Below are 13,160 nucleotides of genomic sequence, written 5' to 3'. Positions count from 1 at the left end.
TACTTTTTTTTTTTTAAATGCAGAAAGTTTATGGGTTGTCAAAACATAATGAATGAAAGTTTTTAATTCTTCCAATTTTGTAACCAAAAAATAATGAATCTAATTTTAAATGCAGAAAATTTATGGTTGTCAAAGCATAATAAATCTAAGAAAAAGTCAAAATCCGCTATTTGGTTTTATACGAAGGTCTCAATCTCAACCAAAGAACCAACCTTTATTTTTGTTTTTGAAATAACTTTTAAATATTTTTTTTTTCAATATTTTTTTTAAAATTTATTTCAGAGATTATTTTAAAACTGTTTTTTTATTTATTTAGAAGGGGGTGTTGTTGAAAGGAGCGAGTCCAAATTGTGTGTGGTGTTCGAAGACTTTTGAAGTAGAGGATCATTTGTTTTACTAACATAGCTTTGTCGGAAGCGTTTGGTACTTAATCTTTAAGTGGATTTGAACGGGTGTAATTTTACCAGAAAATGTTATTTCACTCTTTGATTACTTTACAAATTCATCCTCAAACACAAAACATGAGAAGAGGTTAACGCTTATTTGACATGCCATAATATGAAAGAATTGGAAGGCTAGAAATGAGGTTGTTTTCTCTTCGAAAAGATGTGAGGTGGAAGAAATTATTGAGGGTATAAAATCAACTCTTGGAGGTGGTTCCTAGTTAGAAAAAAGGAGGTATTGTATGTGTTACGAGTGATTTTCAATTTTCAAACTCATTTCCTTGTCTTGATTCTTGATTGGAGTTTTTTTTTTTAGTCGAGTATCCATTGTACCTTTTTAATTTGTGAGTCAAATACTCTTTGTACTTTTCTCCTTAATAATAATTTTTTTTTGATTAAAAAAAATATTAGTGATACTTTTCTCCTTAACTATATTTCTGACAGTGAAATGACAAAAAAAAAAGTGAGTTTATGAATGACTCATCACTATTGCTTTCATAAAGTCTTAGAAATTGTTGAAATACCAACATGAAATAAATTTCAACAATTACTAGCGTTATTTGCACCACAATTACTAGTGATGACAACATGCTTTTAACAACGCCTTTTACCAAAGAGGAGTTTCGTGCGACGTTGTTCTCTTTGCACCCTCACAAATGTCTTGATCCGGATGGTTATAATCCAGGTTTTTATCATTAATTTTGAAATTTATGTAGTGATGAGATATTCCAAGTTCCAACAATGTTGTGCATGGTTAGATACAGGTCAATCTCTAGCTTCTATTAATATGACAAACATTGATCTCATCCCTAAAGGCAATTCTCGGACTACGATGGAAGATTGTAAGCCGATAGCTTTATGTAATGTTCTCTATAAATTGATCTCTAAGGTTCTCGCAAATAAGTTGAAGCTTATTCTCCCACAGTGAATCTCTGATAATCAATCAACCTTTGTACCTAGGAGGTCAATTCTTGATAACACCAAGGCTGCAATAGAAGTCATCCATCACATGAAAACAAAGACTCGTGGTAATGAGGGATGTGCGACGCTAAAACTGGACATTAGTAAAACGTATGATCGTATCGACTGAAATTTTTTGAATGATGATGAAAATGAGCTTTAATGATAAATGGATACATTGGATGAATATGTGCGTGGTGCCAATTGACTATTCTACGTTGGTCAACAATGAATCGGTTGGGCCAGTTATTCCCGGGAAAGGTTTGCATCAAGGAGACCCTTTGTCCACGTATTTGTTCATTATTTGTGCAGAGGTCGGGTAGCCCTATATCATTCGAGATGCTGAAGATCATGGTGTTATTAATGGTACTCGGTTTAAGGACCTCTCGTTTTTTAACTTGGAAATGTTAGGCAAGCAAGGTTGGAAATTTCTCTCAGAACCACATTCTCTTGTATCTTGTATTTTTAAAGTCATGTACTTTCCTACAAAAAACTATCCCACAGCCACCTTTGGTCATAATCCTAGCTGTGTTTGGCGTAGTATTTTACGCGTTAATTTTCTTGTTCGTGGTGGATCACGGTGGAGTATGGGCTCAGGTACCTATATTCCCATTCTTGATGAACCTTGGTTGTTGAATGGTGGTTGTATTGATGATAATATCATAGAAGCACATTTGGTTCATGAATTTAGGGTGGATAGTTTATGGATACTAATTCCAAAAGTTGGAATGGTGATTTAGTGAAACAATTTTTTAGTGAGGACATAACTACTTCTATTTTAAACACGTCTCTGTTTAATCAGGTTCTTAATGACAGGTTGGTTTGGAAAGCTGAGAAAAATGGAAAGTATATATATTCTGTCCAAAGTGCGTACAGGTTATGTGTTGAGGATCTGGTTGATATGCAACGACAAAGGCCAACACTTGGTCATCTCAAGTGCAATATTGATGCTTCATTTTTGCAGTCTATGAATCGTGTAGGCATTGCTATATGTGTGCGCGACAATGATGAAGCTTTTGTTCTAGTCAAAACCATGAGTTTCTCTCCTTTACGTTCTGTTCTGTTGGTGATTCTTTAAGTTTGTTTAATGTTATAGAATGGTTAAGTGACGTGCAAAGTGTCAATGTCGAATTTGTGATGGATTATAAAACAACCAATGACACTTTTCACTCCAACAGACCTGACGTTTCAGTATTTGGTCATATCATATAAGGGTGCGAGAGACTCTTTCATTCACAATTCACAAACTATAGGATGAAGTTCAACAAGCGAAAAACAAATGCGGTAGCTCATGATTTAGCTGAAAAAGATGTGTTATCAGCTAGTGTCAATATTTATTTTCATATTGTATTAGTGATATTATTATTAATGAAATGTTATAAGTATCTTTTTTTAAAAATAAAAAAAAATCAAAACCAAATAATAAAAAGCTCAGACAAACATCATGAACATTTCTTACAATGTGGCACAATTCTAAGGTCACAAGTGGACAAACTCGTGAAAAAAAGCTAAAAATAGAATTAACTTTTTGACTATTTAAAAGAATAATATATAGAATTAATGTTTTGAGCGTGCGCTTAAAAAAATTATATTTAAACTTTTTTTTGAGGGAAAAATTATATTTAAACTTGTTACTACACAAGAATAATCCTCCTTTTTACAAAAAGCTAACTACATAGGGAATCTAATTTATAACAAATGTCAACTAACAAATTGTTATGTTTTAAAAATTGTTTATTTAAGTAACATTTTGTAAATTAATTCAATAGAGCTGCAATGAATTGTTTTAGTAATAAGATTTTCAAAAGCGATAAAAATACCTTGATGGAAAAGAGATTCCAGAAATTCTGTTAATTTTGAGTCATTTCAATAATGTGATGCTCACATCAGAACACATGACGTGTCATTTTGCAATGATGTGGGACTGATTAGTTATATCCTTGTATATTTAACTAATAGAATAAAATTAAGGTGAAAACTTAGGTACAATTCCTTAGGTGTTTTTCGTATGATTTTTGACTAAATTCACCATGATTTCCTCAAATTCATAATTTTCTCAAAGTTTGTTATATCCAAAAAATATGTATTTTTAGTTAAAAACCATACAAAAAACACCTAAAAAATTGTATTAAGTTTTCTCTTAAAATTAATACAAAAGAGAGGGATTGCATCCAAAACTTAATGTCATTAACCCCTTTATTCCATTTCAATTTTCTTCTTCCTCCTCCATTTACATTTACACGGATTAAAACCAAAAATCCCTACAACTGTTAGGACTAAATTATGCTAAAAGGTCGATACACCGGAATAGCACAGTCAACTCTTTCAGACACATACACACAGATCAGTAAAGAAAACTGTACTAGTCTAGACATTTTCCAAATGATATGATAGTAAGCTCCTCTTGGCGTCTTAGTTTAGAAAAATACTAATAACAAATAAATAAAATATAACTAACTAATGTATTACTTACAAATTTGCTAACTTGGTACTTAGATGAGAAAGACCTCCATTAGCCACAACTAAATATATGCGCCCTCAAAATCAATGGCATTCACTTTGTGAGGCATAGTTGACTTCCCTACCTCGGTGGTCTGCAAGTTCTCTACTTAATCTGCCGACAAATATCAAGTAAAAATCACCAAGTTCAATTTAAGATTATTTAATAGATCATTTAATCCATGATAGGAAGCATCCCAGAATCTATTGCATCTTTCAACGTTAATACACGGGCAAGATTATTAATATCCTCTAATTTGCAAGCATTATGATGGAAAAACTCAATCGCCTATATATATATATATATATATATATAAAGAAATAAATCATCAATTTCGTATCTAAACTACTACCTCTGTCCCTAATTATAGGGTCCTTTTGAAAAAATAATGAGAATTAAGATAGTGAATATTTGTATTAAATATGTTTGTAATTACTATTGTTTTTACAATTTTATCCTTTAAAAGAGAGGGTTGTTTTATGTTTTCAACATGTTATTTATTGCTGATTGAAGAAAAAGATGTATAACAAATAGGGACATGTATGTAAAGAAATAATTAATGCAGTTGGAAATAGCAAACGAGTCTTATAAAAAGGGACAATTTTTTTTTCTTTCAAAATGGTCTTATAATTAGGAACGGAGATAGTACCATTTTCTCTATAATTTGGTCCTTCAACTATAGAAATATAATATTTTGTTGGTAAACTATTTATTTAATAGATCATTTAATCCATGACACGAGTCATCACATAAAGAATGAGGTGCATTCCGTGACACTCATCTTATATGAAGGAATTCGATATCATAACGTATATAGCTGATTTTGCATAATACATGTTGTTTTGAAAGGAACAATAAAACTTCCGGGTAAATTTTTTTAGTATTACGTTACACTCGGGTTGCACCTTCAAACTACAACAATTGTCTTACCTCTGAAATGGCGTGAATTCAAACTTGCTAAATAGCAGCTCTCAAGCATTCACCTGAAAGTTTTGTTATTCCATTCAAAAGATTAAATTCTTGAGGCTTGGTTTAAATGATGGTATTCAAGTGTCACAGAATGAGGTGCATTCCTTGACACTTCAATACCTCCATCTAAACCAGCCTAACAAGAATTTAAATGAAGGAATTCGATATCATAACGTATATAGCTGATTTTGCATAATACATGTTGTTTTGAAAGGAACAATAAAACTTCCGGGTAATTTTTTTTAGTATTACATTAAATTCGGGTTGCACCTTCAAACTACAACAATTGTCTTACCTCTGAAATGTGGTAAATTCAAACTTGCTAAACAACAACTCTCAAGCATTCACCTTTAATTTTTATTATTCCATTCAAAAGATTAAATTCTTGTTAGACTTGGTTTAAATGATGGTATTCAAGTGTCAAAAGAATGACGTGCATTCCTTGACACTTCAATACCTTCATCTAAACCAGCCTAACAAGAATTTAATCTTTTGAATGGAACAATAGAACTGTCGGGTGAAAGCTTGGGAACTGCCGTTTAACAAGTTTGAATTACCCCATTTCGTAGTAAGACAATTGTTGTAGTTGGAAGATGCATTCCCTACCTAATCACGATCCCTACCTAATCACGATCTTCTGGCGGAATCAGACTGTTGATGATATCTTCAGTTGATCTCAGCAAAACATGTTCCACCTGTTATCGTCGTTCGTTAATTCCACCTAACTGAATGATATTATCTCATCGTTGAGCGTTGGACGTTTATACCGAACGTATTCCACCCTTCTTGTGTCTCCGGGGTTGACTCCTTGGTTGAATTCATTTAGTTGATCCTTGATACCTCTTAACGTGACACCAAGGTGCCGAACCTTCAACCTTTGAGGTTCTCCACTGTTGAATTGTGCATGAACGTCGAACATATCGGCCATTGCTTCAAATCTACACAAAAGAACTTACAAATAATCAATGAAAAACTCATTCAAACATTTCATTAAACACTTGAAGTGCAAATTATACATAAACCCTAAAACTCATAACTACAACATTAACATGCAAACATCTAAACAATTAAGCAATATAAGTCATTTACATGTAACATTGTATCATTTCTTGCAAAAAAAAAATCAAAATTTAAACAATCCCTAAATCTAAAAAGAATCTCTAAAACTCAAAACTACAACATAAACATGCAAACATCTAAACACTGTATGATTTCTTGCCAAAAAAACAAAAATTTAAACAAACCCTAAATCCAAAAAAAATCTAATTTAAGAGAAAAAATCTAACATATAAACATAAAAGGTTAATGGTGTTTGATTATGAAAACTTGTTACTCGAGTGTTGTTTGATTTGAACTTGAAGGAATTTTGAATTTAGGTGATTTGAGAGGGATTTTTGTGATTTTTGATAAGAAATGAGGAAATGAGGTGTTCTATTTGTCTTTAAAACTACACGGAGCGTTAGTTAAGTAGCGCAGAATTATTCTGCGCTACTTAACTAACGCATGAGTGTTTTCGGCAATTCAGTTGGGCGCGAACAAAACTTGTTGGGAGAAGAGCATAATTCTTTTTTTATTGCTACGTGTCTCCTGTCCCCACTCTAACTTACAGTTTGGCACTTGTATTGTACTATCATATAGGCCTTTTTTTAGAAGAGAATCCCTAAGGAAATGGACTGCAGTGTTTTATTCTTTGTACTTTTGCTTAAACTAATACGGTTCAGTGGTTTGATTAATTGACATCACTGAATTGATGATTGAATAATGCGGATATTTTTTTCTTTTTCTAGATCAAGGACAGAAAATCATCGATTCAGTGAAGATTATTGATAATAGAGGGTATTTCTGACTTTAAACGTGGTCTAATTATTCATTCCAAGGCTCTATCTAGTTCCCTAGCAATTTGCTGTTACATTATATAATGACAAGAATGATGAGCAAAAAAGAATCATACTATTAATATATCATTCTAAGAATATGGAGTCCCAAAGCTTCACTCAAGAGCAAGGGTTAGTCTAATTACAGTCTTTTTCCATCATTTATTTCATCTATACAGTTTATTGATATTAATTTGTAGCATCATCAATACTTTTCTTTGTTCCATTTTCATACATTTTTTATTTTCCTCCAAAATAATGCTCCATATTCATACATAAAAAAGTCATAATTAACCAACAAGTTTTGTGTAGGAAAGTCCCAGCTCAAGATAAAAATTCAGGCCAAGGCTTGGGCAATGTGTTGTGCAAGACGGGTAAAGGTTGGACATGTGTTATAACTAAGACTGAAGGGCCTGATGCAGGCAAAGTTTTTGCTAAATGTGGTGAAAATTGCAATTGCACGCTGTATGTCAAACACTGCTATTGTTACTGTTATTTTAACTGCAAATTTAACAATTTGACAAGAAAGTTATCTTGATAAAAATAAAAAAATAAAAAACTCAAAGCAGTACATGACATTTTCATATTGATGACAAATTAGTCCATCTATTATAAATCTATAATGAGTCAATGATCAATTTACCCTAAGTTATGAATGTTAGGGATTACTTTGAGTTTTATTTTTATTGACGTCTAAATTGATTTGGAAGAAAATTGTGAAGAACTAAATTAGGTTTCACTTTTTATTTATTAGTTTTTTTAAAATATTTTCTACTTATTTTATTATTTGTTTGTAATATGGTCCAACCATCGTTGAAGTGATTGAACCATGACATGAAGATCTTACCTATAGACTTTTACCTAATAAGTCGAATAAAAAAAATTAATTCTAAACAGAAAAGCCCTAAATCGCAATTTCATATTATAATTAACTCTTGAGGTAAAATCAATTGACTCGATCACTCAAACAAGCACAATTAAATTTATGCTTATAGAGTCATTTTTGTCTAGCTTTTATATATAATTCATTTTTGAAGATTTTTACAATAATATATGCAGTGATGGTGGAGCTGGGTCACCAGTTATTGAGAGTAGCAGTGACAATGGCAGTGAAACATTCTGCAAATGTGGTGAAGGGTGGAGTTGTTCCATTTTCAAAACTGAAGGCCCTGGTGTAAACTCTGGCAAGGGCTTTGCTGAATGCACTCAACAGTATAACTGTGCTTGTAACTGTTGATTCTGATAGACCAATTGACCCCTATTCTGCTATTGGTCTGTAGAAAAAAATGTTGCTACATGTTTGTAACTTAAGCAGCAGTGTGTATGTTTGGTTGTGTGATCTAAAAATAAATAAATTGGTATGCATTATTTCAGGTTAAAAATGAGTTGATGTAAACATTTATTTATGTTTCGATACATTCATATAAAAAAAATTGAACGTTAAAATTGATTGTTGAAATAAAAACTATAAAGTGTAGCTTCTAGTTTAGAGTCAATTATGCAAAACCAATTCTACTATGGAATATTCGAACATGACAAAATTAATTTCACACATTTAAAATTAATTTAGACTCACCCAGAAATTGTGCAACATTAAGTTGATTCATAAGTAGCTCATCAAGTAGTTTCAATTCAATAACAATAAATTGTTGACACAAAACAGAAATTAAACGAGGAATGTTATTTGAACAATATTTTTTATGATAATTTGTTGGACAACCAAATTATACAAAGAAATTTAGGTAGAAGCACAAAAATCAAAGCAATAGAGAGAGAAAGTATAAACATTATACAAGTATGAAAGAGAAAGTTATCAAAAAATGGTCGTTGAAATATCATTTCTCAACTAAATAGTGAAAAGATATCAATAGTGTTTTTTACCACCAGGTATATCCTCTTTCCTCACATACTCCTTCGCTTCACTCTCCCATACTCCATCAACCCAAAATTCATATGCCCAAAATACCCCTCCACCACCATCCTCTCCAATCTAGCGTAGAAGTCAGTGATGCTCCCACTCTTGCACATATGCTCTCAAGTCCTATATAATACAGTTTTGGAGTATATCATAAACTTTGCATTAGAAGGGACATAATAGTAAAACCTGCGCTTGAGAGAGGATAAAGAGCAAGTGTTTGCGCATGCAATGATGCCTATTGTTAGCTATCCTTTATTTTCTTTATGAGGTTGTTTAATAGGTTGTTGGATCTCTATAGATAAAAACATATCCGATTAGAGATGCTCTGAGAAGTGATTCTCAAGGGGATGAATGATACACGACTTTACATAGAAGCGTGGTTTTAGAAATCGTGGTTGAGTGAAGCGTGCTTTTAGAAATCGTGGTTGAGTCTTACACAATTCTATAAAATCGGCTTGTGAGCTGATAATTGCTCTCACCCATAAACACATCCTTAGGTTAGGTATCTCTTATCCGACATGAGACTATTTAACAATAACAATGTCATGTTTAGATCATGAATGTTGTGTTTATAAAGATTGGTTTTGCCATTAAAAAAATCTAGCGGCGTAATATGTTGTTCGTTTGCCTTCTATTCATGTGTAATTAATTCTTATATATATAATTTCTATTGAAAATGATTTGATATGATAAAAAATTGAAATAGCCGAAATGAGATATTTTACACACTCTTCAAGATCCATTCTCACAAATAAATGAGATGCTTATTTGAGACCTTCAAGCTCACTTAATTTTTTTTCTCTCGCAATGATGATATTTAATAGATACCAAATCTTATAGAGTAAGACTTTATCGGTGCATATAGTCTTACTTTTCTTTTTCTTGACTAATACCTCAAATTCGTCCTTGAATTTTAAAAAATCGGCCAAATTCGTACCTGAATTTTGCGAAATATCTATTTAGTCCCTGAATTTACAAAATGTCAATCAAATCAGTCCCTCCGTTAAGTTGGTTTGTTAACGGAGGTGACGTGTAACGTTAACCTCTTACATGACTTACCACGTCAGATGCCACGCAAGCAGGGACCAAATTGATTGATTTACATAAAATTGCCAAGGACCAAATTGATGGATTTTCAGAAAATTGCCAATGTTGCCAAGGACTAAATTGATGGATTTTCAGAAAATTGCCAACGACTCTTTCTCATTAACGGCTCTTTCTCCTCTTCCTCATTAACGACTCTTTCTTCCCTAAACATATAAATTTGGAACCCTAATGTTATAATTTGTTACCTAGAGTTCAAAATCCCCCAAATTTCTTACATGAATTGATGTCAATGTTCTTCCCCAATTCAAAAAACTTAAAACCCTAATTTTTTTGATTCAATTCGAAATTCAAAAACCAGTGGTCATTGTTGAATATTCGGTGTTAAAAAATGATGAGTGGTGGGCGCATGGGCAAAAACAACTACAACAGTCGGTCTTCATCTTCAAGCTATATGTACAATGATGAGCTTAGGTTGATTAAGATATTGATAGGAGTATTTTGTTTGATTGAGTTGTTTAAAATGCTATTGATTGTGCCAAGTCCATGTAATGTTGTAATAAAAAGAGGTTGTCGATGAATGAATCAAACCATTCTGTCAAAAAATTTCAATCAAATTGGTCCTTGAATTATATGCATATCCATCATATCGATCATCAAATTAGTGAAAATACCACCAAATAGGTCATTGAATTTTCACAACAGATATCACTGTGATCCTTGGTGCATACATTTGCTGAACAAAGTAAAAACTAAAAGACAGACACTTTAATTATAAAAAGACAGACATTTGCATACCATTATAAATCATATATTTGATGTTCATAAGTCATTACATAGCCAAAAAAATAACATTACATAGCCGTCAAGTCATCAAATCATTTGATGTTCTTAAGTGATTACATATCCAAAAAAGCATAAACTAAACAAGTTCAAAAAGCATAATTTAAACAAGCATAAATGCTTTGGAAATCCTGGAGTTGGGATAAACTCCATGTATTGCGGTTGAGTAGAAGCGGATGGCCCGTAATTTGGATTTGGAAATCTAATAACTCTAGGAGCAGTTGAATTTTGTGGAGCAGGACCCTCAGTGATGTTTGCTTATGCATGTCATTTGAAATCACAGGTCCTCTCATGCCATATCTCATTGTACTCATTTTCTGCAAATAAAATCAATCATATCAGCCCTTAAATTAGTCCTCAAATTATGCCAGTAAGTCTCAAATCGATCCTTATGTAATAGAGGGGTATAATTGGAACACATGAAAAATTACATTGAAAAGTCAAATCTCGAATTTTTACCATTTCCATCAAATTAGTCCTTGTACACGTGGCTGTCTTGTTGACACGTGTACATGACATAACACCCGTGTTTTATTCCTTTTGGGTTTTTGCTTAAAATAAGGGAAATCCTGGAGTGCACGACATAACACTCGTGTAAATCACACGAGTGATGACATGGCAACAAATTAATGTTTAATTTTTTTTACTTCAAAAAAATGAAAATTATTGAGTAAATAGTCAATTTTTCCCCTGAAATTGTAAGTTTCATCAATTATCCCCCTGAAATTAACAAAACTTCAATTACCCCCCTGAAATTTCACAACGTTAGTCAATTTACCCCCTCTGTCAAATTTTTCTGTTAGTGAACATGACGTTTTGCAAATACCCCCCTGAAGTTTTGCACTTATGTGCAAAATGCCCCCCAAACTTAAAAATTTATATTATTTTTTTCTTAAAAACAAACAATTAATAGTTAAATATTAAAGCTAACTATTAATTTTAGAGTTTGGAAAAATTACATACATATATACATCAAAATAGGGAAAAATGTGTATTTTTAAAGTGACAATAATGATTATTTCTAATAGACAAATTATTATTTTTAGAGGTTTATAAACAAATTAATAATCAGATTTAAATTTATATTTTCTCCTTCACCATCTTAGTCTTTTAACTCCTCCAACTCCTTCAACAATTTGCTCAAACCATTTAAACTACACAACCCCCAATATTAATCCACAAATCATCCCATTATTGTCACTTTAAAAAATACATATTTTTCCATATTTTGGAGCCTATTTTGATGTATATATGCATGTAGTTTTCCCAAATTCCAAAATTAATAGTTAGTTTTAATATTTAAGTATTAATTGTTTGTTTTTAAGAAAAAAATAATATAAATTTTTAAGTTTGGGGGGCATTTTGCACATAAGTGCAAAACTTCTGGGGGGTATTTGCAAAACGTCATGTTCACTAACAGAAAAATTTGACGGAGGGGGTAAATTGACTAACGTTGTGAAATTTCAGGGGGGTAATTGAAGTTTTGTTAATTTCAGAGGGGTAATCGATGAAACTTACAATTTCAGTGGGGAAATTGACTATTTCCTCGAAAATTATTGTTTGACTTTTTAACTTTAAGGAAAAAAAAAAAAAAAACAGTGTTCTCTTTCTCAGAACCACCATGCTCAACGTTCCCAATCTGAACTTTAATCCACCAAACACTGTTTAGGATCGCAACAAATGAAATCAAGAAAAAGGGTTATAATTTTTCTCAATCCAAACTCATCTTTCTCAATTCAAGAATGAAATTGATGAAGGAAAAATTTTAAGGTTTGCTTAAATTCCACTTTTATTCTATTTCAATTACTACATACAAAAGTTTGAGTATTGATTTCTTGTTACCTTCCTAGTGCTCCATCGGTTTCTCTCTCTTTGATTTTCTATGTATTTTCTGAGTTTTTGCATTGTATTTGATTCTAAACAGTGTTGAATTTGTTGTTGGTTTTAGATGTGGCCAAACCTTATTCAAAAATTGGAGGACTTTATGTCATCGAAACTATGTTTATGAACCAATTAAAGGTCAGGTTTTGTTTTCTTAATTTGTTCTATCATATTCTAACCGTTTTCTTTCATATTCCTAAGCCTTTCAGCATTGCATTGGTAATGTTTGAAGGAAAAGTCTGCATTGCTTGCAGCTTTAATTAGTAGTTATAAGAAAAGAAAACAAGCGTGTATATTAAGCTGAATTTCTAATTGTTGAAAGCACTTATATGCTATAAGCACTTAAATAGAAATAGCTTATTTTCCTGGGGTCTTCATTTCTAATTGAGGGCTTTAACTTCTTAAGAGTGGTTAACCTCTTTGGATTCACTTCATTCCAGGGATTAAGTTCCAAATAGACAATGAACCATTTAAGGTAATGTAACCTTCACTCCCGCTGCCTCATGCTTTTGTCCTTAAGGTAAGGTGTTCTGAATTTGAATTCTAAGTTTCATTATCTTGGAATTAGCATGCATTTACAATGTACATTTGAATTGTTATTGAACTACTATTAGAACCTTGCAATGACATATTGTTTATTTGTCTGAAACTAATGGCAATTGTTACAAGTTTGTTCATTTTGTGCCAAATAGGTATTTACCAAGTGGTGTCTTTTGCTCATGTATTTG

General features: G+C 31.9%; 1 protein-coding gene across 1 annotated transcript; it reads left to right on the top strand.

Moving 5' to 3' along the window:
* Positions 1–6,770: 6,770 nt before the first annotated feature.
* LOC25494999 (uncharacterized) lies at positions 6,771–8,189 on the top strand. Its single transcript, XM_013598227.3, has 3 exons — positions 6,771–6,878; positions 7,059–7,211; positions 7,806–8,189. Exons 1-3 carry the CDS (start codon positions 6,847–6,849, stop codon positions 7,981–7,983), a joined length of 363 nt encoding a protein of 120 aa, XP_013453681.2. The 5' UTR covers positions 6,771–6,846; the 3' UTR covers positions 7,984–8,189.
* The last annotated feature ends 4,971 nt before the right edge of the window (positions 8,190–13,160 follow it).

This window comes from Medicago truncatula, chromosome 5 (assembly GCF_003473485.1).
Source record: "Medicago truncatula cultivar Jemalong A17 chromosome 5, MtrunA17r5.0-ANR, whole genome shotgun sequence".
Taxonomy (NCBI): Eukaryota; Viridiplantae; Streptophyta; class Magnoliopsida; order Fabales; family Fabaceae; genus Medicago; species Medicago truncatula.
Note: the sequence above shows the minus strand (reverse complement) of the source record. Positions and strands in the feature narration are given on the sequence as shown.